The sequence below is a fragment of the Ascaphus truei genome, chromosome 4, assembly GCF_040206685.1.
Source record: "Ascaphus truei isolate aAscTru1 chromosome 4, aAscTru1.hap1, whole genome shotgun sequence".
NCBI lineage: Eukaryota > Metazoa > Chordata > Amphibia > Anura > Ascaphidae > Ascaphus > Ascaphus truei.
The window spans coordinates 202,105,547-202,131,227 of record NC_134486.1 but is presented as its reverse complement, the minus strand read 5'-3'; the positions used below and the strand labels follow the sequence as shown (position 1 = coordinate 202,131,227).

General features: G+C 42.1%; 1 protein-coding gene across 1 annotated transcript in view; it reads right to left on the bottom strand.

Moving 5' to 3' along the window:
• Positions 1–25,681, bottom strand: part of PLG (plasminogen) — a 164,745-nt gene that overhangs the window by 102,562 nt on the left and 36,502 nt on the right. Inside the window, exons 4-10 of the mRNA XM_075596748.1 lie at positions 20,166–20,280; positions 19,163–19,302; positions 13,704–13,824; positions 6,517–6,635; positions 5,515–5,677; positions 3,198–3,319; positions 1,801–1,966 (exon numbers count right to left, since the gene is read on the bottom strand). Coding sequence (XP_075452863.1) covers positions 1,801–1,966; positions 3,198–3,319; positions 5,515–5,677; positions 6,517–6,635; positions 13,704–13,824; positions 19,163–19,302; positions 20,166–20,280 — 946 coding nt within the window. The remainder of the gene's footprint in view (positions 1–1,800; positions 1,967–3,197; positions 3,320–5,514; positions 5,678–6,516; positions 6,636–13,703; positions 13,825–19,162; positions 19,303–20,165; positions 20,281–25,681) is intronic.

Below are 25,681 nucleotides of genomic sequence, written 5' to 3'. Positions count from 1 at the left end.
TTAGCCTCAAGGTTGGTGTCTAAATCTGTGGAATCCTGGATCCCCTTGAAAATCCTAGAAAGGGGGGTGTCCTGCTGTTTTATTCATACAAGATATTTAAAAAAAAAAAACTAAGGCATTCAACTGTGCCAACTAATTGGCATTTTGGATATTAGATTGCCCTGCAGAGTATACATGTGTTTGCCCTTTTTTAAAATAGGGTTGAAACAAAATCTCGAATTAGGCTTGCTTTTATGAAAGTGTATTGCACATTTTACATTATTTCATGTTTTGCAGAAGAGCAAATACGAGTTGTTGTTTTTTGTAACATATTTTTTATCACAAAAGATTAGAGAATAGCACCTTAGAGTGTCATTTTTGAATTTGTAATTAAAAAGTTAAGCAACTTTACAATCTTGATTTCAATAGAAATTAATGTTCATGCAGATATAGAGGAATCCACCGAAGAGAAAGAAGCAGTGCAATGGAAGAATGGGCTAAGCACAAAATGTAATAAAAGAAAGAAAATATGTCTGGATCGTGGCATATGGAATGCAATATGGGACAGATTAACTCTGACGCGTTTCGTGCTATGCAGCACTTTGTCAAAGAGTGGATATCTTTGGAGTCTCCCTGAGTTCTGTTTTTGCCACTGATGTGTTGTCATGCGTGCTGCGTCACTTCCTGTACAGATCTGTACTTAAGGAGGCTAGATGCCAAGGATATCCACTCTTTGACAAACTGCTGCATAACACGAAACACGCCAGAGTTAACCATCCCCATATTGCATTCCATATGCCACAAGTCAAATACATTTTCTTTATTTTATTACATTTTGTGCTTAGCCCATTCTTGCAGTGCACTGTTTCTTTCTCTCTGGCGGATTCCTCTATGACTATATCAGCAGGAAGCACGCTCTTGGAGTCTATCACCACATAAGGCCCGTTCTATACTGCATGCGGCCATGCGCACGCACGTGCACGTGCCGCATGCTTTTCCCTGTTATAGAGCCGGGAGCTACAGGTACTGTGTATGTGTGTGTATAAGTGTGTATGTGTGTGTATATATGTGTGCATGGGTTGTGTGAGTGAAGAAAGTCCTAAATAAGATTTTTTAAAGAAAAAAAAGTTTAAAAAACATTTTTTTTTATTTGTGCACTCATTGATACACACACGCACACACATCCATACAAACACGCATCCACACATACATACATTTGAGCGCCGGTAGCGGCGCGAAATCATCCTTCCCACCGTCTTTGCCACTGTCTGTCGGCTCCCCGCTCCCCGCCGTGCGCGCGGCCCTTGTATACAGGCTTGAGGGTCTGCGGTTCAACAGAGGTGAGGGGATCTGTCCTGCCTGACCCTGACCGGCCGGGTTTAATGCAGGTTCTCCACACACACCCCTTGGAATCCCGCATTGGAGCTACTCATTGATCTATTACAGTGCAGCTGTTGTGACTATTATATTATTCTCCATAAGACTTGTTATCCTACATACAAATTATATTTTCCCATAGTGCATTTGTTTGCCACGCAGGCTCTGTAGCACTGATCTTGGACTTTGTTGTTCTATTAGTTTTCATGCCGATGTTTCATGCATGATCTAGTTTCCCTGGAGTTGCATCCTCCCCCTTTGGGAAGAGAAGAAACTTCACCATTTAAAAAAGCTATTACAAGTTGTAGGCAGCATTTCCCGCAACCTGGGAAAGTATGTGGCTGCAGGAAAAGTATGACTGTGTTAGAAAATTGTACATAATAACTATTACACATCACAGTAAGAAAACCGAATTTTAAGAAATTCAATACAATATTGTCTTACGCATTTGGATATTTTTCAGGTGTTTTCTCATGTTTGTGTGGGACCATTGAACTCCAATCCTGGCATTTCTTTCCTGAGACCGTTATGTATGCTGTACCGCGATATGTGACGCCAGCATCTTCATAGCATTCTGAAACCACGGTGGGTTGTGTAGGTTTCATTTGAACTAGAATATAGAAAAAGCTAGTGACAACAGTTTAACTTCACTCTATTTAACTTTTTAGCCCCAACAACCTTTATCACTGGTACTCTATGTACAGACTTGGCAAGTTAAATGATGTCCCTATATATAGTATACAATACAGTATAACACAGAAAATTGTAGAGATTTCACATAACTTAATGGCAATATTGGTGCAATATACCCCAAAGTACTGTATACTGACATATATCTGAGACAACTAACCAAAAACTTGGGGTTCTCAAACATTGCGAGAGGAGATGTGTTTAAATTAATTTTATTCATATTACTTTTCTAGGTACTTACTGCAGTTCCAATGCAATGCAGGATGTCACTAAAGGAAGGTGTACTGTACACAAAACTATTATTTGAGCCCAGCCCTTGGGAAGCTACACTTTCAAATCTCAGTCACAGAGGTCACCACAGTTATTGATGCTAACCTGTTTTGCACCTCCCCACACTCCTCTCCCTGCCCTACTTCTGATGAAACATTGAGATCTTCCTTTTCTACTCATCAATCTACTTTCAATGGAAAAACCCTTCTATCCTACAGTAGGTCACTCTGTTCATGATTTTACCTAGTCTACTGACTGGGCTCATCAATGGAGATGGGGAGGGGGTGTTATCATTCAGAGAAGCTTGTACAAAGCTCACCAATGTTGCTTCATGTAGCTCATCACATATTTAGTAACCTGCCTTTTTGTAATACCTGTAGCATTCAATTTAAGAATATACAGGAATATTTACTAAGCAGAGCTACTCCACACCTTCCAGCATGGCTTAGTAAATATGGTGCTTTGCGACACATTCAAGTGAATGGGCTGTAACGTGTGTTCTGGTGTCTCATGGCGTAACACTGCAATGTAGATATGGCCCGTTAAGAACCAGTCACTTGCATGGGGCTGTTATGTGTATTGCATCACAGAAGATGTCTTTTGAAGTAACACATCTTAGTAAGTATGGCCCCAAGTCTCTGACACAGGTTTTTAAAGTCACAAAATCTTAAAGCTATTAAAAAGAGGAGAAAAATAAATGAGAAGAAAGCTGGAGATACAGTAGTAGATGCATGTGCTTCAAGAAACCCATCCTGTTACTTTAGTATACATTCTATTATGTAATACATGAGTATTACCGCAAGTCGACTAACACAGCGTTTTCATTTCATTCATAATGCAATACAAAAATGTATTCAATACAAAAAGATTGAACTATTTACCAAGTGTTGGTGCATCACAGCTTGGTATTTCACAGTATTCCCAGCGTACGGTACTATTCAAAGTATAACACCAAGGCATTGTTTCCCCATCTGGGTTTCTACAGTAGTTCTTATCTAAGTTCCTAGAATAGACATGATTTATGAACATAAATCTGTTTCATCTGTAAAAAATCAATCACCAATAATACTGTTTTCAGTTCATGCCAGCCAGCATTCATGGGTATTAGAACAATTTTTCTCTTCATGCTACTCAAATGGGAAATAAGTACATTCAATACTGAAAAGAATAGTGTATTATTTATTCAAATTCAATAATAATTGTTTGTTCTTGTATAGCGCTGCTAGTTTTTACGTAGCGCTTTACAGAGACATTTTGCAGACACTGTCCCTGCTCCAGGGAGCTTGCAATCTGTGTTTTTTGGTGCCTGAGGCACAGGGAGATAAAGTGACTTGCTGAAGGTCACAAGGAGCCGACACTGAGACGAACCAGGTTCCCCTGCGTCAAACTCAGTGCCAATCAGTTTCTTTACCCACTGAGCGGCTCCTAAAGCAACTCTTTACTAGGGCACTATTTTGCCAATCGTCAGTCTTGTTGACTTACGTATTTCACTGTAGCTGCAGTAAAATGTTAGATTATTTTTTTTTAAATGGATTGCTGTGATATTTTTTTTTAATTGCTGATGTATTCACCAATAATTATTCATTTAGAAATGGCTTGCAATATAAAGTTAATTTGCATACAAGATAATTACAGTACATAACAATAGCAATACAAGCATTAACTCATTGAAATAGAGCTAATCCTAACAACCACGCTGCCTTGCTTCACCGGTCTTTGGGGAACTGCTCCTCTTTCTTCTCATGGGTCAGACTCACAACGTGCCCCTCCCTCACTGTCACTGTCTAGTCTCAGAATGTGGCTGCTGTGATGTAATGAACCCGCTGGGTCCTAAAGCATCACGTCTCACATCTGTTCACAAGGATTGGCCATAATTATGGTCTGTTACTGCACTTGGCACTGTTTTTGGTGGTAGTATGATTATGATTATAACATCGCCAGGTATCTGAGTTTAGTATGGGAATGTTGGCGTTAACTGTTGATTTGCATGCTCATTTGCATACACATGCGTTAAAACCAATGCTGACATACAGTAATGCAACAGTAAAAGACCCTTATCACTGCTTTAATGTTTGAGGTATGACTGATAAATGAAAAGGTGTTAACACCAATAAAACCATTATTTTTTATCTATCAATCTTAAGTGAACATAGACTTATATACCATTTGTGATATTCAACTTAGATTCAGCTTATAGCTTATATATTCAAAAAGAAAGTAATGTCCTGGGAAATATTTAAATACAAAAAATAATACATTGGCATACTGTATGTAGTCCAATTTTGAAGTGTAGAAAGTGTGTACAGTATGCACCATTTTTTTGTAGTACATTAGCATCAAATGCACATGTACATTTGGTGCAAAGTGAGGGAAAGGGAGAGTGAAGGAGAAGGGAGAGTGAGGCATAAATGGAGTGACGGAGAGAAGGGAGTGACGGAGAGAAGGGAGTGACAGAGAGAAGGGAGTGATGGAGAGAAGGGAGTGACGGAGAAAGAGAAAAGGGAGAGGAGTGCGTGAGAAGGGAGGGAAAGGATGGAGGGATAGGGAAAGGGATGAATTAAAAGAGATGGGGGATAATTAAATAGGTGGGGGAGAGCGAGTGAGAAAGAGAGGCAGAGAGTGAGGGGGGTAAGATAGAAATGATAGGGGAGATGCAGGTGAGAAGTAGAATATGTAAGGGAGAAGCTGGAGAGGAGCAAAGCTTTGATAAGCTTTGTGGGCCTCAGACACAGGTGTAGACTCTACATTAAGTGTGTAGCTCGCAAAGTTACTAAAGCTTGTCAAGTGGCCCTCCACCAAAAATAATTGCCCACAGCCTGATCAACTTGCATTTGCTGTTCACACCAAGAAAAACGTGACAAATAATTTTAATGCATTTATGAAGCATACAAGTGGAGCCTCTAAATTCACCCCATGTGTAATTTTTTGGGGTGAAAAAGACGTTGACGCACACAGCGCACAAAACATACACATTGTTTTTATACATTGGCACATTCATTTGCTATTTTTTGAGTCTGTTTATATCAAATGTCCTTATAGCAAATGCTTTATATATATAGCCCCCATAGTGTCCGAAGGTCCTATGGAAATAGAAATGACTAACATGTATAAGGCTCAGGCTATTTAAATAGTTAATTTAACAATTTGGCCAAGTTTCAGTAGATAGTGTCATCTGTAAATAAATCATGCTTGACTTACTTGCAGGGATAGTTTTCGGGGATTCTGGAATGCTTTTGGGGCACTTGAGAACTCCAATGTTGGCAAGTGTTTCCCGAGACAGTCACAGCAATGTTGCCTCTATAGGACTCGCCTTTACCAGACAAGCATTGGACCCCCGGAATGGATGGTGTCAGATTTGTAGCTTTCATGGGGAAGAAATTGCAAAAATAAATAACAATGTCAGTGTAATAAGAGATAACATTAAATAAGCAGTCCTTTTAAAAGAGATTGTGAGACAAGCATAAGAGATCAAAATACTCTACTCAAAATACTATTAATGTCTTTAAAAATCATATAATACGTGCATTATGTGGCAAACCCATTACATATTGTTAGAGAAAATTAATAAAAAAGTTGTTAAAAAAATAAAAGCATATAAAATGCAGGCACATACAGTATCTCGGGAATGCTTTTTACACTACCTAAACTAGAGTGTTCCTCAAAGATGATCTGCAGTCCCCCAATTCCTGAGATGTAACTGTTTTTGTCCACATAATATAGCCACTGTGGTCAGCCTTGCTCTAAATGAAAGCTGCAATGTGATACTGTTGCAAATATCTGTTGGTGGCCCACTGCTATATTTGTAGTGTCTTTGTGGTATACACTGACACAAAGCAAATTAAAATATCTTGGGAACCAGAGTGATGACAGATGAGCTACAGGGATTCCCTGGTTAAGGTACAATTAAAAAAAAATATGCAAATGTCTTAAATTGTTTTGTGACATTATGAATTTTCCTTAAAATTCCCATTTTTGCTAAATGATGCACTGACTGAAACATGGCAACATTTCCCCAGTATTTTTGCAAATTGGGCTAGATTCACAAATAAAAGTTAGGCTATTTAACTTGGACTCTGAAATACAGGGAGTTGGGAAGCGAGGAGCAAGGGGAGAGGGAGGGGAAGGGAAAAAAGAGGGGAAGGGGAGAGGGAGGGGAATGGGATGAGGGAGGACTAAGAGAGGGAAAGACTATTTACTTACTACAGCGTGGAATACTGCAGAATTCCCACCGTTTGTTTGGGTTGGTGGTAAAGCACCAGGGCCGTGGTTCTCCATCCGGATTACGGCAATAATTGTTCAAAAGATTTTTTTCTGGAAGGCTGAACATTATTTTTATATTATCGTTAGTCGTCACTTTTTTTTCCTCAGGAAAGGGCTGACCCTTTCCCATGCACTGCAGGATCAAACAACATAGCCCCATCAACTGTTACTTCCTTAAGGGTATAACTGTATCATTGATGAATATGTGAAAGAAGCCTAGTGGTTGGGAAGCATTATACATAGAATACAATATTTTTTTGCACATTCATAAAGTTTCATTCACTGTTAAGTCAAAGCAAGAAAACGGCAGATTGCTTATGTAGCCATCTTTAAAAATGGTATACAGTTCTCTCTCATGCTGGCAGTAAACCTGGTAAGTATACAGGATTGCCAGCATCAATCATGGAGGTTTGCCCTCACACCCTGGTGAGGTGTCATGTGTACACCAGGGGAGTGGTAACATACTCTGTGTCCACTGTTAGTGACACAGGAGGTGTGGCTATTCCCTAAGTTATATAAGACACAGCACTGCCCAAAAGTTAGTTGTCAATTAGCAGGGAAGAGTTTGGTTCTATAGTAAGCAGGAATATTGATCAAGGTCTGCAGCAGTAAGGCTGGCAGGCACAGAGAGAGTGTCTACACTGTGTCCAGGGACCTGACACAGGTGGTGATCTCCCTGAGGGAGAGGTGACCCCACTCCATTAGGAGGACAAGACCTTTTGAAGGGAAGAGCAGACTAATCATGAGCGGCTGAGTACTACCGATGTGAGGGGAAGTTGCCTACCCTGACAATAAAGATGCCCTTATTCATCAAAACCCTCATGTGTGAGTGTGGAGTAACCCAACAGAGGAAGGCACCCAGAAGGAGTTCCTCATCAGATCCATCTCCCTGCGGACGCAGAGATCCTGATGAGGTGGAGGTGCTGCACTGGATATAGGTAGGACTCACAGCACACTACCTCAGCACCTGTCTTGCTGATATCCCCATAACAACATCATGCGGGAGACTCAGGAGTCCTGTAGCCAACAGGTGCACCACCAGACACATCCATGTAATGGGGAATGGTTAGACCACAGGGGCCAATCTGAGATTGGGTGGGTCAAGGAGGGTCCAGAAAAACCGTTACACTTATGATAAGAATTCATTGTATTACTGTAGGATCTAATTTTCTTTTAATTATTCCATAATTTTGTATTTTACATTCTCCTTAATATGTCTTGATCAGAATTGTAGAAGCTTTCATGACACTGTCACGGGATACCAGTTTTATTAACATTTATACTGGGATCATTTGATTGAGCAAAGCAAGGAGGAAATTGCAATTTATTCCACGAAAAGACATACACACAATGTTCCACAATTACAGTCAAAATACAGTTACTGGGACGGGGGCAAACAAAATAATTGTAAGGAATCTGCTCCTGGGTTTTGCTGAAACCTTTTCCTTACAGAACTTTGCAGTTTATAGACAACTGCCCCCTTGGTTCTGCAATCAAGAATCACCTGCTCCTGCAATTAGACTGCAGCTTGCTTCTTGCTGCCTCCTATGCAGCTCTGCCTCATTGGCTGTCTCAAAAAACAAAGAAAAACCGACGCCTTACAAGTCCAAATAGATGAATGGAATATCCAAATATTGCGTGGAAAGTCCCAATAATGTGCTCTTAGATAAAGCAAATGAAGATATGGGAATGCAGCTCCCACCGTGCATACGTAGAATATGTGAAGAAAAAACAAACAATATTATAGTGCAGAATGCCAATAAAAATGTGAGCTAACAAATGAGCCCAAAACAAATGATACCAAACAAAACAGGACACTAGAACAAACAAACAAGACAAACAATATTAAGGTGCAATATGCAAATAGAAATGTAAGCTGAAGACGGATGATAACAAACAAACTAGGACACTAAAAACAGATAAACAAGACAAACAATAGCAAGGCTAATATGAATTAAAAGCTAGTTTAATAAAACAACATAAAATGAAGGGTTCCGGAAGACTACAAGATCGCCAGGTCCAGGTTGAGTAAAATTGGGAACCTACTCACAAGATTCCAAATAATACGGGCAATGAAGGTTAATGCCAAGCTGTTAGTTCACTGCGGAGGTAGCCGATGGACCTTCCTGTTATTCCCCACGTCTCTGGGGCAGATGTTGCGTCACTGGGAGGCGGGACTTCCGGGTACAGCGCTCCTTCTATCTCAGACCTGGATCAACTGCGTAGCTCACGTCTTCCTTCACCAAAAGATAGCTCTAAAAGAAAACTTCCCAGCGCGTTTCGTGCGCATGCGCACACTTCCTCAGGGGTTGTGATGATACTGATAGTTCGTGGTATATATACACCGTTGCTGTGATTCCAATTGGTTAATTCTATGATTGGAATTTAACACAGCAGTTACTACGATCATAACATCACTTTAACATGCCTTACTATACATAAACAACAATACAAACACAAAAAACAATAAACAATAAACAAGATATAATTAATGAAGCGATCCAAAGATGGACTTAATGTATACAGAATACCACTTGGTTATAAAAAGACCACTTAGCCTCAATGGCTAAGAAATATTCCAAAGGGTCAATTGGTGCATCTTAAACGCAACTGTTCTGAGAAGGAGACATTTGAAATTCAGGCCAAAGAGTTAAAAAATAAATTCATCGAGAGAAAATATTCTGAGAGTCTCCTAGATGAGGCTCTTAAACAAGTTAGTGACATAGAAATAGATACATTACTTAAATATAAGAAAAAAGATACAACAAATAGGTGTAATCATCCAGTTTCATTTATTACTCAATATAATGAGATGGCACCTAGAATAAGACAAATTATAAACAAATATTGGCCAATTCTGTTGAAAGATGATATTCTTGCGGAAATTCTCCCAAAAAACCCAAGTATTATATTTTCCAAGGCAAATAATTTAAAATCTTAATTTGCCCCAAGCTGTCCATTAAACCATCATAGACAGAAACAGGTAGGGAATATAAAAGGGTTTTTTTACATGTGCGAAATGTTTAGCATGCTCTTATAGTTGCAATGCTAAATTATTTACATCGAATGTAACCTCTAAATCTTATCCCATTAAGACATTTATTAATTGCCATTCTACATTCGTTATATACTTGCTTCAATACCCTTGTGGCTTGCAGTATATTGGCAGGACTGGGAGAACATTTCAGAGGAGAGTTTACGAGCACATTTATAATATTAAGAAGGGATTGGTCACTCATAGTGTTTCTCACCATTTTCTTATGTGTCATAATAAAAACCCTAAAGGTTGTTATGTCAAGCTATTGAGGTTGTTCAGGCCAATGGAGAGGTGGCAAAAGACTAGAACAGGCCAGTATGCGGGAAGCATACTGGATATATGAACTTAAAACACTTTCTCCAAGAGGTCTGAACATAGACTTTGAATTGAGAGCCTTTTTATAACTAAGTGGTCTTTTTATAACCAAGTGGTATTCTGTATACATTAAGTCCATCTTTGGATCGCTTCATTAATTTTATCTTGTTTATTTTTATTGTTTTATGTGTTTGTATTGTTGTTTATGTATAGTAAGGCATGTTAAAGTGATGTTATGATCGTAGTAACTACTGTGTTAAATTCCAATCATAGAATTAACCAATTGGAATCACAGCAATGGTGTATATATACCACGAACTATCAGTATCATCACCAGCCCCTGAGGAAGTGTGCGCATGCGCATGAAACGTGCTGGGAAGTTTTCTTTTAGAGCTGTCTTTTGGTGAAGGAAGACGTGAGCTACGCAGTTGATCCAGGTCTGAGATAGAAGGAGCGCTGGACCCGGAAGTCCCGCCTCCCAGTGACACAACATTCGCCCGAGAGACGTGGGGAATCACAGGAAGGTCCATCGGCTACCTCCGCAGTGAACTAACAGCTTGGCATTAACCTCCATTGCCCATATTATTTGGAATCTTGTGAGTAGGGTCCCAATTTTACACAACCTGGACCTGGCGATCTTGTAGTCTTCCAGAACCCTTCATTTTATGTTGTTTTATTAAACTAGCTTTTAATTCATATTAGCCTTGCTATTGTTTGTCTTGTTTGTCTGTTTTTAGTGTCCTAATGTGTTTGTTATCATCCGTCTTGGGCTCAGTTGTCAGCTTATATTTCTATTTGCATATTGCACCTTAATATTGTTTGTCTTGTTTGTCTGTTCTACTGTCCTGTTTTGTTTGGTATCATCCGTTTTGGGCTCATTTGTTAGCTCACATTTTTATTGGCATACTGCACTATAATATTGTTTGTTTTTTCTTCACATATTCTACGTATGCACGGTGGGAGCTGCATTCCAATATCTTCATTTGCTTTATCTAAGAGGACATTTTTGGGACTTTCCACGCAATATTTGCATATTACATTCATCTATTTGGACTTGTAAGGCGCCGGTTTTCCTTTGTTTTTTGTGTCACTAGTTATCTGATTGTACAATCAGTATTCACCAGGCGGCCTAGCCTTACCCAATTTAGGGTTTCACATTATTATAATTTTCATTTTTTATTGTAGCGCTGATTTTACACCATCTTTTTTTCTTTTCCCATTGGCTGTCTGTTCTATTTAACTCCTGCCCCGCCCACCAGGAAGTTGCTGAACATAGACTTTCTCTAGTAACTGTTCTTGCCACAGCCTGTGTTTGGCCTGCCTGGCCTTCTTGCCATTGCTCCTAGTTACGGTCAGACTCCGCCGTGGCTACACTGAAGCCTCAGTGTTTCTTGTCCTGTCTGCAGTGCCAATCTCCTGCTTCCAGTGGCCTCCACTTCTCACAGCTGTACCCGGCTAGGGAGTGCTGTTTTGTGCTGTAGCACTGGATCTCCTTCCCTCCTGCAGAGGCCTGCATCGGTGTTCCTGTTACCTGCTGCATATTATCCTTGTAGAGGCCTGCGTCATTGTTCCTGTTACCTGCTGCAATCTCCTGCTTCCAGTGGCCTCCACTACTCACAGCTGTATCCGGCTAGGGAGTGCTGTTTTGTGCTGAAGCACTGGATCCCCTATTCCTTTCTACATTGAAGCACCTTCGCTCAGCGTCCTGTTGCCGAACCCCAGCTTGGATATCGTTTACCCAGCCTTCTCTAATCCTGACCCCGGCTTGTCCACGGATTATCCTGCCTTCTCCTGTCCTGACCCGGCTATGTTTGACCACGGAATTCGCAACCTGGATCAGGATTATTGGTCTAAGGTCAGTGTATATCTATCCCCACCTCAGCCCCGCGGTCCGGTCCAAGTTTGGGGTGAGCACGTATGTTACAATAATTTGTTTCCAGAACGAAATGTTGAAAAATAAAGTCTTTAGGAGCAATTTCCCAGGAGCGGGAGTTACTCGTGAAACGGCTTTGAACTGTCCTCGGTCAGCTGCACCAGTCGCAACCGCTGTGTAGTCCAATGGAGCTGCTTCCTTCGTTCTGCCACCACGGTAATGGCACTTGGAATCTTGGTATCTTACGAAATATCTGAATCTTGGAAGAATCTTGGATGAATCTGATTCCTGATGGGCTGCAGGAATTCTTATAAGGTTCAAAACCCTATACCTAACCAGGGCAGCCAATCTCTCTGTGGGAATAACTTTTCCCACCTATCCCGAAGTTGACAATACCTCAGACACCTGGCAGAGGGGGCTTCTCATTCTGCTAAGGGCATGCGAGAACGTAGCATCTTTACTTCTTGGCATATGAAACCCAGCCCCTCTACCTGGTGACAGTAAATCTGGGCCGGCCACCATTTGCCAAACTGCCCGGACTTTACACTAAGATGGGGATACTTGAGGAACCCCTCCACACCTAACACCTTAGGGACATTGAGCCCTTTCAACTCTGGACTTTTACAGACATTGTGGCATCAAGCCAGCGAGAAGCCTTAGAAGTCCAGAGCTGTACATCCTCAGCTCATTTACAGTGAGTCACTACATGCATACTAAGTGGGGGGGGGGGGGGGGCTACAATAAATGAGTGTTTCCTTGTTTCCGGTGGTCTGAATGAAAGCTCAATTATTCCTATCATGTTTAATACACTAATTGAGGGGGACTTTCATTCATCAATTTTTATAAAAATTACATTATGGTTGTTTTATATGTTTCTACCTGAATGATGCGCAAAGCAAGTTTCAGAGCGCTAGGAGCTTCCTAACAAAAGTTAGCAAACAGCCACTTTTATTATTTAAGCGCTGGACTTGGAAACATTTTTACTCTTGCCACCTTATACCCGATGGGAGAGACTCCGAACCCCTACACTGGGTTCTGGGGGTTTGGGTATATACCGGGGGACAATGGAATGTGATTTCACCCTGCCCGGTCTAACTGTTCTGGTCTGTGCTGAAGTGGTGAGCCGCTAACTGCTTCCTAGTGAGTACTTTGTCCGGTGGTCTGTGTCTTCATGTCTCCAGGAATCTGGTAGGATTCCTGGGTACATGTTTTGGGGTAAACAGCAAGTCTGGCCCCCTTCTACCCAAACACATCCTGACAACATTTTACCATAACATAATTCCTGAAACTCATGCCCTGTGAATCTCCGCTGGTTGGCACTCCTGGAACAGTAAAACACACACATACATCTTTATTAAAATACAGTTCACATGCCATAACTGGGTTGCAGAGCTGACACTTCAAACTCTCCAATGTGGCTCAGGGGCACCCAGCCGGGCATAATACCTTTTATTATTGGCCTGGGTACCCCCTCACAGACACTAAAGAAAACAAACTAGCGATTTCCAACCCTCAAGGGTCATTTACTGAAATGGTAAAATGCCCGGACTGTAAGTGCTCCACAGAGCGGAGAAGAGGATCCCACTAAGGAACCAGAACTTAACAAAACAGATATCACAGGAACAAGATGGGCAAATAAAAAGAACTGGACAAGCATGACCAGATGAGAGCAGAAAGACAAGAAAAGGAAGGGGTACGGGCTGGTCTGATGGACCGAACACAGTGCAAATAGGTCAAGCAGAGATGCTGTCAATTGATGGGGCTTTTTACAGAAGCGTTTACACATTGTTCGGTAGTCAGTAAGTCAATGGGGCTTTCCATGCACCAATCTGGCTCTTTTGCAGCTTACTGAATAAGCCCCTAAGAATTGCAGGGATAAGTGCCTAGTGTTTTATGACTTACTTTGAAGGGCTGTATCCATGAGTATGAGGGGTTTGCATATCCCAATGTTGGCATTCAATGTCAGATTCAGTCTTTGAAACTTTGCCATTGTAATTTTCGCCATTGCAATGTATACATTCTTCTGCAAAGATAAAGAAAATCAAAAGAAAAATAAAAGTATTGTTGTAGATATTGTTGATACATATTTGTATTATTTTAATGTGATAAACTTGGTCTGCCACTTTGTAAATGATCAAAGGAAGATGATTTTACTGTCTCAATGTATATGTACAATATTTTTGTATCTTCCTGAAGATAACAACATTTTGTGTGAAGCAGCATTGCTATTTTCTGGAATTCTGAAGGACTTCTAGAGAATACTGAAATGGTGTTACAGATCACCAGTATACAGATGTAGTAGGCATTATCACTCCATTAAAAATAATATGTGAAAAAAAGGAATGTGCTAAGGAGAAAACGTACACGTTACTACTACCTGTTTAGACAGTGCTGCATTAATGCATGCATTAAATAAGGTTGTAATGTTAACAGAAAGCTTAGTGTTAACAGGAGTGATAATGTATGTAGGTATACCTCTACAAGAGAGACAATACAGTACTACGGGGAATTATAATATAATAAGTGCAACAAACAACATCAGACCATAGGAATGGGAATCCCTGCCCTGGAGACCTTACAATCTAGCTGGTATGATGGGAGATTTACAGAGACATCAGGTAAGGGAATAAGTGCCATACTGTAGATGGCAGTGTGGCTACAATGGTTGGTAGGAGCGGCTGTGGGTATGGGACTGTAGCCATGAGTGTAGGTTATTGAAACGCTTCATTTAAGAGGTGAGTTTTAAGGTTTGTCTTAAAGGTGAAGAGAGAAAGTGCTTAGCATATATAGTACTAAGTGTGAGGGAGTTTGTGGTGAACTGGCCTTCCTGATAGGGTCAGTGAGGAGTCAACAGAGTAGTTTCTCATCAAAATGAAGGTCTTTATTTCCCCCACTAGGAAAAACAGGCTACAACATAATTGGTTTAGCTGTGCAAATAATCACTAGAAAATCAACATAAATCTGGAACAACCTAAAATATCCTTATCTTCCATGCTAGGTGTAAGTCCCAGCTGTTCCCAGGCATTTCTCTTGGAACTGGAGCCCGGATCCCTTGCAGGCTTCTGTAGCTTCTTCCTCTGGTGATGGGTGTGAGGTCCAGCTGTTCTCAGGCAGTCCTCAGGGAACTGAAGCACTGCTCTCTTGCAGTGTTTTGTATCTGCTTCCTTGTAGTTTGGGAAACCAGTAGTAGGGAGTCTGTTACCTGCCTTTTATACCCTTTTCAATCAGGAGTTTATTGAAACACTCCAGCACAGGGATGCACAAAGTTTTCTCCCTGCGCCCCACTACCTGTTCTCCTCCACTGCTCATCCCCTCACCCCCCAACCCCCCTGCTCGGCTCTGGTGTCAAATGACGTTGCGGGATCATGTGACGGCCCGGGATCCCACGGCGTCATTTGGCGCCGTGTTACCATCGCGACGTGTCGCTGAAGACCAGTTAGGAGAAGATAGGAGGTAGGAGAAGGTAGGAGAAGGCCTTGCGTGGTCCCCCGACATTTACTTTAAATGCCCTGGGGGAGAGCACAGGACCTCTGTAGCTGCCGTGCCCCCCTAGAAAATCTCATGACCCCCAGTTTGCGCACACCTGCTCTAGCAGACCTGAAAGCTAGGGTGTTGTCTTCTGAGCCTGGAAGAATGAGGGAGTTAACCTCACAGAGTTCCACAATTAAGGGGCTGTGAGGGAAAAAAGGTTTACAGCAGCAGTTCAGGTAACACTATGCTTTTTTTTGTACAGGTACTGCTGCGGCCAAGTTTATTCGAGCATTTGCCCGTTCTTGGCCGCAGCAGTAGCCTGGCGCGCGCCCGAGTGTGACGGGCGCGCGCCGAAGCAGCGGAAGAGCGCCCTCCGATCGGGGCACTCTCCCTACCGCTGCCGGGTCCGCCGGGTCCCCCGGAACCCCCTGCCGCTGTCCCGCGATCGCGGGACACCAGGGCTCCCTCGGGGAGCCCCTGGACGTGCGTGCAGGGGGCGCACGCTCCCGAAGACGCGTGACCGCGCGTCTATGACGCGCGGCACGCCGAGGGGCGGCCACTAGCAAGCCGGGAAATCTCCCGGCTTGCGGTACCGACCACACTGCAATAAAGTGTGTCGGTACTGTATGTCTGTTTTTTTTAAGTATCTCAAGAAGCATTGAGCTGCAGCTCTGGAGCTGAAATCAATGCGTTTGAGCTCTACAAAACCCCTGCTTTAAACCTATTTTTTTAAAACACAAAAAAGCAGTGTCACCTAGACTGCTGTTTTAAAGCAAGAGAGAGCAGTAGAGGTGACCAGGGTGAAAAGGAGGCAGTAATGCAGGAGACGAGCAGGGGCATAATGAGAGATTCATATTTCCAGCACATTTTTATGAACTTTTATTGCATGGATTCAAAGTACACCATGTGCAGAAGCTGTGGTGGAAAGAGCGTATGCTGTGAGTCAACACAGAACAAAAGAAGAGCTTTGCTCTGCACAGACATGTAGGCGCCAAAGCTGCGGGCCAAATAGAGCCCTGAACAGGATAGACGAAGCTGAGGAAAGGGCTCGTAAGCATTCATCTGATTGGCCTATTCAAATGCCCCGCCCACTCTGATGTCACTCTTTCCCAACTGCCTGGAGTTGTAGCCATGCCCACTCCTGTGATTGACCCGTTCTCTCCAACCACCTTGTCTTGATTGGCTGAGCATTTTAAGAGATGCCCATGATTGGTCTGCCTTCTTCCATGCCTTTGAATGTGTGCGGGCTGCCTACGTCAACCAAGCTGATCGGGACTTCAACAGATTCACGTTTGGGTCTCTGAGACTCAGTCAGCTGCCGAGGCATGCCGCAGAGCACCAGGAGCTGGCGGAGAGCTTTCGGGGAAGGATCCTTTGGTTACAGTAGTCTCCATAAGTGGTGTCGGCCAGAGCTGGATCATGGGGGGTGAGTCTCATTGGAGAAAGACCCTCAGGGAACGATCCTAGAATAATTGCATAAGGCTGAGCTCATACAGAAGGCGATGCGATGTGCGCGCACTAACGTGCACGCCCATCGCAAATTTGGGTTTTGCGGTTGTCAAACTGAAAACTCCACCGGCGGCAAAGTCGCTGCGGCATTTTGCCGGCACACCCCAAATTGAAATTTGGGGCTACAGTCACGTGAGGCGAGCTGGTTCAGCCAATAAAGGCGAACCAGCTCCGTGACACGCTCGTTACACGCCCCCGCCATGCCCCCAAACGCCGTGATCTGCCTCCTGCAGTTTGAGCACAGATCGCTGTGCTGCAGGAGCGAGCAGTGGGGGCACGAACACTAGCAAGCTGCCGTAGCAGCCTTTCTGAGCGAGCTCTAATTCTTCTTTCAGAGGAGCACTGCCTGTGAAACCAAGCTTCGACGCCCCACAGAGGTACATTTGTAGCTGCTAGCTGTGGCGGGTTGCGTACCGTCCACACAGGACTAGGTAGCCAGGAGGCTACAAGCCATGTATCCCTTTGTTTTCCTGGGAGAGATCCAGGACATTTTGGGGTATCCAAAGTCAGTGAATAGCAGCCACTACCACACCAACCAAGTAGAAAAGACTCTACCATTTCATGGGCTAGGTATCCTGGAGACTACAAGCTCCTTTACAGTACTTTGTTCATTTAACTGCTGGGAAGTTACCCAGGACTGGTGGTGGCTGGTGTGGACTGTTTAGGCTTGATTTGAGTAACTCGCTTTCATTGAGGATCCCAGGATCACCCAGCTTGGGTGGGATCCTGGGGCAAGTGTTCAGACTCTCTCCATGAGTACTTGCTGTTCCACTTTGCCTGTGACTACTGTCTACTGTGAAATGTGTGTCGGAAGCCCTAGGGGCTAGTATAGGATTGAGCCTATCCTCCAGGGCTCTGGTGGCAGTGCATGCGATGATGATTTGGGCACAGATCAGGGACCTGTGGTTGGGAGGCTCCCCCTGAGCGGAATGGGACATTTGGTTTCGGACTTTTTGCCATGACCAAACGGCCACTGGCGCTTCATCGTAACGCACCCCACAGCAGCAGCCGATCCATCGCTGGAACCCTGCTGCCGGCCACTTCTATGGTAAGTTTTTTGTTACTGTTTAGGATAGGGGGTTAATTGAAGGGGTTTTAGCGGTTGAGGTAGGGGATTGATTTAAGGGGTTTTAGCACTTAGGGTAGGGGGTTAATTTAAAAAGTTTTAGCTTTTAGGTTAGGGGGTTTTAGGGTAAGGGCTTAGGGTAGAGGTTTAGGGTAGGGGGTTTAGGGATTTACCTGTGGCAAAGTGGCTGGCGGTGGCAGCTTCCAGTGGCGGGGTGAGTCGCGGTGAAGCACCGGCAGTCATTTGGTCGCAGCGAAACGGCCGTGACTAAATGTCCTATACCGCTCTGAGATTATCAAGTGATAGTGTGTAAACCAAGAGACAAATCAACAGAAGAGGAAGACATATTAGCAACAAAGACGGAACATGTGCAATGAGAGAGGTATGATGAGAACCAGGATAGAGATTTGCTGTGGATACCAAGGGATGACTGCTATATCTGAATGTACTTGTTTCTTCATAATTTATCTGAGGGAGCATCCCTCATCTACAGCACCCACTATTTTTTTTTGGTGACCAGTTACTTAACAGTGCTATTTTCTGGGCAATTTGCATAGTAGAGCACGACAGTTGATAGGAATGCTTTCAATTAATGAGCAATCACTAGCAACAACATGCAGCTTTGTGTTTTTGGTGCACCATCTATTACATTTCCTCATGCTCTAGCAGAACAGATGCTCTTCACATGCAGAATTATTTTTGAGGTGAAAAACAATATCAATTAGGGTGAGTTTATATATAACATTTAATTGGCTTGTATATATGTATACACATATACACATACATATACACATACACATATACATACATATACACATATACACATACATATACATATACAGTACACATACATACATACATAAATACATACATATACACATATACACATATACACATATACAGATACATACATATACATATACATACACATACACACATACATACATACATACATACATACATACATACATACATACATACATACATACATACATACATACATACATATACACACACATACATACATACATACAATGTATATTTACCAGATTGGGTTCCAGCAAATAAAAGAGACAGCACACTGCATGTAGTCTTCAGACAAAAAACTATATTGAATCACAGGGCACTGCAACCAACGTTTCGGTCACCCAGAGGAACCTTCATCAGGGTTGTGGCACAACAGGCATCAAATCATTCTATATTCTATCACTCGTTTTGCACCAGCTTGCAAATGGGTAACTTGTATAAATAAACCCCTTTAGTTAGAATGATTTGATGGATTTCAAACATTTAATATATTAAACTTAAGTCTGACCTTCACATTGTTGAATGTTACAGTATTCAAATCTAACAGTGGGATCTGTAGTATAGCACCAAGGGCCGGTGGAATCGCCATCTGGATTCCTGCAGTAATTTGACTCTAGACCAGCAGCAGGGAATTTCTCAGGTGTAATGCTAGAAATGAAAGCAATGAGAATATTGATTACTGGACCAAAATATACAATTACAATTCTATACAATATTTATTTCATGTCCCAAAGCTCATTCCAATTAGAGTAATTAGGAACCGGTAAAACGTTTAACTTTACAGTAGCTCTCACTCTCAAACTCTCATGACGTTTTCCTTGTGTGTGGAACTCTCTAACTGCTTCACAGTAGTTGATAATTACTGTAACAGGTTTATAGGAGGACTACGGGGCAATAGTGGCATACAGTATAGGACACCAGCGGGAGATATTGGTAGTATCCTATTTTTGTCTTTAGTATCACAGAAAAATATTTTGTTTTATTATTTCTATCGTAAATAATAATAAAATATTCCTACAAATTTTCATTATTTAATTTTGATTTTCTTGGAAAAACATAGAATACCCAATTAACTAGGCACACACTGTATGTACAATCACAAATGCTCTATAATGCTAAGCTTTTATTTATTTTATTGATGCCTTATCAATGTTTCTGTCCACAAGCAAACCTTCATTGGGATTCCCTATTTGGTAAGAAAACCACCCTGTGATGGAATTGTATACTGTATGGGAGAACAATAAGTGAGATCTTTTCATATTCCATAGACATGCACTGACGTGAGGAAACTTATCATGGGCAAAAATGTACAGTTAGAAAAGCTCCATACTAAATAAAAGATGTGTCCAATACTGTATTGCATGGTACTGTAGTGTCCATATTTTAGATGGGAAAGCAACACAGATGTTAATATCTTGATTATTAAAGTGAATTTGTGTGAAGTTGATTACATGTTTATATTGTATGCATTGTCATTCAGGATGCACATTTCTAAAACAAAAAAGGCGTACTTTGGTACGTGTGGAAATAATGAAGACCAAGCCTGACAGGTTTTTCCTGAAGTCGTTTTTGATTCTGTTCCTCTATAATTCTTGCCTGTTCCTTGTATGCAATCTTCGAGGTAGACTGTATATTGAAAAAAAAAGTTTTATTAACACAATGTAGACTCAATATGTGATTTCAAAACTTTTTCTACTTTCTGTTAAACCTTAGACCAAATCAGATCCATGTTTGTTTGTTTTTTTAGATTTAGCATACAATTGTGTTTAAAATCCCTTTGCTGTATGAGACTACTAAATTTCTTAGGAGGTTGTTCCGTGACGAAACTTGACTTTGTTCCTGTATCATTACTGTCTCTTGGTCAATCGTTAAGAGTCCTACTCAGAGACAAATGTGTTGTTCATCATAGCATAGAATAGCAATATTTTGCCTAATGAATAAAGTGCATCTCCTCAATCTCACTGATATTCTCATGCCCATGAATGGCAAATGTGCATCACTATAGACTACTGTATTTCACACCATGTAACCAATTCAGATTTAAAAAAAAGGACAAAATATTAAACATGACATATTGATAATCACAATCAAAATCTCATCATGTGCATTAAGTAGCTGCTAACCTACCTTCTACTATAGCTCAACTCATCATAGCAGTCAATAAAATTGTTCCCTAAAAAATCATTATAGTAAGAGTCATGCTAAGAAGCTGATTTAAAATGCTCATAAAGCAGCAGTCCAAGCTGCTGTTTTTTCCACTTTAATATGTACTGTACATTGATACAATGCACACAATAATTAGTAATTAGCTAAGTTGCCGATCGATCCCTTCTCTTGTGACGGATTGGCAAAGATTCGGCTCGGGGTTCACTAAATGGCTGTCAGTGCAGCAGAAGAGGACCAAAGATGTGAAGTTATGTGGGGGAGATCATGTGACCAGGCAGTTACTAGATACAATTGGTGCACTGCTAGAGAAGGGGAAGGGGATGTGACGCTGTACATGGTTGCTATAGAAACAAAAAATGCTTGTAACATTGTATTACATTAAAAATGTAATTTCGAGTTGCTTTTTTTGTAAATGCTATAAGTATTTTCTCATAGTACAGAACTGATTTATTAAAAAACACGTGTAGGATGTTGCTTGGTCTGCAACTTTAAACTGTTAATCACAGCTGAATCAGCTGAAATTAGTCATTCAATGGCAACTTCAGGGAATATTAAATCAGCCTTTAAGTGTGCAGTGTGTTCATGTCAAGACACGATTCACATGTAGTGGTTTAGGGGCTTATTCAAATCAAATAAGCTTTATTGGCATGACAGAAAAACATTTCAGTATTGCCAAAGCATGAATAAGAGGGGGTAAGGTACATAATGATTACACAGTACATGAATAACAGGGAGTAGGGTATAATGATTACATAGTTCATGAATAACAGGTGGTAGGGTATAACGATTATATTCCATACTGTAGCTGCCAAAATGGTGTCTCAGACTGTTTTCAGTCTTCCCCATTGACTTCATGGTTACAGTGCCAACCATATACTGTATGTGTGTCTACACTAGTATGCCAATGTCATAATTATGATAGTAAAAATGACTTCTCTGTTTATGCATGTTATGCTGTGCTAAATGTTTTCAGCTACAATTCAGATCTTCAACTCTTCAGGTCAAAACCGAACCGAATAATCTTACCAAAGGAGAAAGGCATAGAATATTTAGGGAAGATCCCCAACAGTCTAAATGGATATATAAATAGGCTGTGTCCTGTTACAGTATTTACTGTAGTGGGGGGAGGGGGGTTTGAGGGGGGGGATTTAGTTGGGTGGTAAGTCTGTAATGACCATGAATAGTATACTTGGCTACAGTGTTTGCTAGATTGTGGCATGAGCCAGTGTGGTGCTTATATGGATGTTATAAAATATTCATTGGACTTGTTTGTGTAAATAAAGCAGTTCTTGCCTAACATCTCAGTGGGTAGTTTTAATATTCAAACAAAAAAAGCATTGAAAAGGTTTTTGAATCCTTAGGCCGCGCTTATAGTGCTGGCGACGGCGACGCAACCGATGTCGCCACCCGTGAAAGTTATAATTAGATTGTACGCGACTGTCGCCAGCGATGTCACGAAAGGGGGCGGGCCGTAGTCTGTGATTGGTTTAGAGAGTCACGTAGCGACTGTCTCTAAAAAAATCAAAAAGACCCGGCTTCAAATTTTTTTGCTGCGCCATCGCTCCGTCGCTGTCGCGCTTACTATAAGAGCTTGCGACGAAGTCAATGTATTTGATGTGACATCGCATCGCCATCGCCAGGCTATAAGCACAGCCTTAGGGGCCTAATCTAGTTGCTCCGAATTGTGACAAATCGCTTCAAAATTACACTTATAGTGCCGGCGATAGCGACGTCGCGTCAAAACAAATGCATTGCCACCATCGCGTGAGCTTATAGAAAGCGAGACGCGACGGCTTGGTCGCGATCGTTGGAAGTCATCTCAATTTGATTTTTCCAGCAACCGCAGCCTGACGTTGCCGTCGCGTCGCCGTCACTATAAGCATAGCCTTAGAAGTGAATTTGCATGGGTTGCTATTCTGTAAGCCCTTTTCACATGTTCAAACCATGCTAAAAAGGCTTTTTTAGGAGGGTTTTCATTCTGGCAGTGCAAATCTGGACGGAATGATCAAAATCCCATTTCTTGCAAATTTTCTGTATTCTTGTAGCCCCAAAAAGTGCTAAATTGCTGCTAAAAAAAATTCTCGCTACCTCAAAGCAGGCGAGATAGGAATTGCGATTTCCTTCAAAGCCTGAAATATGGCATTTGCATCGTGGACGAGGAGGACAAACGACGACGACTTCCTAACCAAATACTTTCTCCAGTTGTATATATGTCCCCTCAAACCTCCCTCCAAAGAAGACGGCAGATTTTCCCTGCTTCTTCCTGACATCATAGTCCCCAGGCTCACCACCTCCCCCAAGCCTGGATAAGAGGAGACATCTGAATGGGCGGGGACTACAAGCAACTGCACAGCGCAGAAACAATGTTACAATTCTGTCTGAACACCTGTGCAGTTACTTCTGTGAGGAGAAGGCAGCTGGGGACAGTGTGGGCATCAACTAAAGTGAGTGAGTGAGAGGGGGGGGGCAGATTCCATTTTGGAGGGGGGGCAGATTCCATTTTGGGGGGGCAGATTCTGTTTCGGGGGGGATTCAATTTGGGAGTGGCTGTTTGGGGGCCACCGATATTCTGTTTTGGGGGACGGGGGCAGATTCCATTTGGGGGGATTCCGTTTTGTAAGGGGCGGTTTCGTTTGGTGTGTGTACATGTGGGAGGGTGCCATTTTATGTGTGCTAGGGTAGGGGTGCCATTGTGTGTGTGTGTGTGTGCTGCAGAGGGGTGCCATTTTGTGTGTGTGTTTGCTCTGCAGGGGAGGTACCCTGTTGTGTGTGCTGCAGGGGGGTGCTATGTGTGTACGCAGCTGGTGAGGTGCCATGTTGTGTGTGCTGCAAGGGGGGTGCCATGTTGTGTGTGTGTGCTGCAAGGTGCTTTCATGTTGTATGCGTGCAGAAGGAGGGGTGCCATATTGTGTGTGTGCTCTACAGGGGGGGTGCCATGTTGTGTGTGTGCTTCAGGGGGTTGCCATTTTGTGTGAGCAGTGCGGGGTTACCATTTTGTGTATGTGCTGCACCAGTAGGTGTGCCCTGTTGTGTGTGTACTGCATGGGGGGGGGGCTTGTTTGTGTGTGTACTGCATGGGGGGGGTGCCATGTTTGTGTGTGTGCTGCATGGGGGGTGCCATTTTGTTTGTGTGCTGTGTGGGGGTGGTGCCATTTTGTGTGTGTTGCATGGGAGGGGGGTGCCATTTCGTGAGTGTGCTGTGTGGGGGAGGGAGGGGGGTCGTGTGCCATATTGTGTGTGCTGCGAAGAGGGGGGATTACATTTTGTTTGTGCAGCTGGGGGTGCTAAATAGTGTGTGCTTCAGGGGGTGTATTGAGGAGAGGGTGGTATTATATGTATTGCAGAGAGGGCGAAAAGAAAGTTTTAGGGGTGGCAAAAAGGTATGGGCCTTAAGGCGGAAAAATTGTAAATCCGCCACTGCCCAACCCGGATTGGAAAATTGATTTGCAATATAATCTGGATGCAATACCCTGCCAATTCAGAACCGAGGTGTGAAAATCTTTAAAAAAAACTTCCTTATAAACCACAATACTGTACTTGGTATATTAATGTGACAGAAACATAAAAACAGTGGTGGTTTCCTTTATAACCTACTAAACTCATCATCAGGTTTGTAAAAATAAGCAGGTTGAGTGGGGGGAAAAATGAAAGAGAATGAGAGGCAATGAAAGAAAGAGGAGGATCCTATTCAATATGCTGTTATGGTAATTTGAATAAGGTTTAAAAAGGTTTAAGGCCCTGAGAAGGAAAAGCAGCTTCACAGAATTTGAATACTGGCCAGAGACTTGGATGAGATGCAGCATGATGTTGAAATTATTTTCTTTGCTTAACACAATAACCAGCACTGTAGCCTTACAGACCTTACAAATAACAATATAGCTTTCTTCTAGGCTTCTCTCTCTCGGGGTGGGGCATTACACTGTGAAACTATTCACGGGACACTGTTGAACGGAAACTCCTATTGACGTCAATGAGCGTTCCTGTGCGATAGTGCCCCAGTCTGCACTATTGCAGTTTAATGATTAAACCTCTTTGACAAACGTGAACTATGGGCCTCATGCAGAGAGCAGCGATATTTAGAATTGGAGAGGGGAATAAAATGTTGCTTTATTGGAGAGTTTTTTTCTCCATATGCAGAAAGGGCATAAAACTGCATTTACAATCCTTTCTGCATATGGAGAGTTTCAACCAGCGCTATGAGCGCTGTTGAAACTAGTGGGAAAGAAATCGTCTTTTTTTTTTTTTTTTCTCCTCCACCGGCCGCGGAGCGCCAGCTTCATGGTGGAGAGGAAAAATGTTGAAAATCGCGCCATTTTTTTGGCGCGAACAGCCACTAGATGGCGTTCGCGGCTCTCTGCATACGGTGGTTTTAAACATACAGTGTTATATTTATTTCTAGAACCATACTCCGGGCATCTGACACAAAATATATTTAGAATCATATTATTTCCCTGTGACGTCTGTGTCTTTTGTGTCCATGGACAACCTGACCAGTTTTGCAATATTTTTCCCTTCACAGGAAATGCAAAAGGATTGCACACAGAACAGCACACTGCTTACTTGTTCCTTTTGTTTGTTTGAACTCTTTGTAGTTTATATAACCTGACGGTTTTGCTTCTACCCATGAAAAAAATAAGCAACTTTGAACTTTAATTTAAATATTCTCTTGTCGCCTTGGTTAAAAATTTACAAAATACACTTACACTACCAGATTCTAATTTACTTTTATAATGTATACTTATTTCATGAAATATTTAAACCAGGACATATTTCAATGCTCTGAAATACATTTTATAACACATACAGTACATTTAACAGAGGCCTGTTCAATTCCCGGTGTCAGCTCCTTGTGACCTTGGGT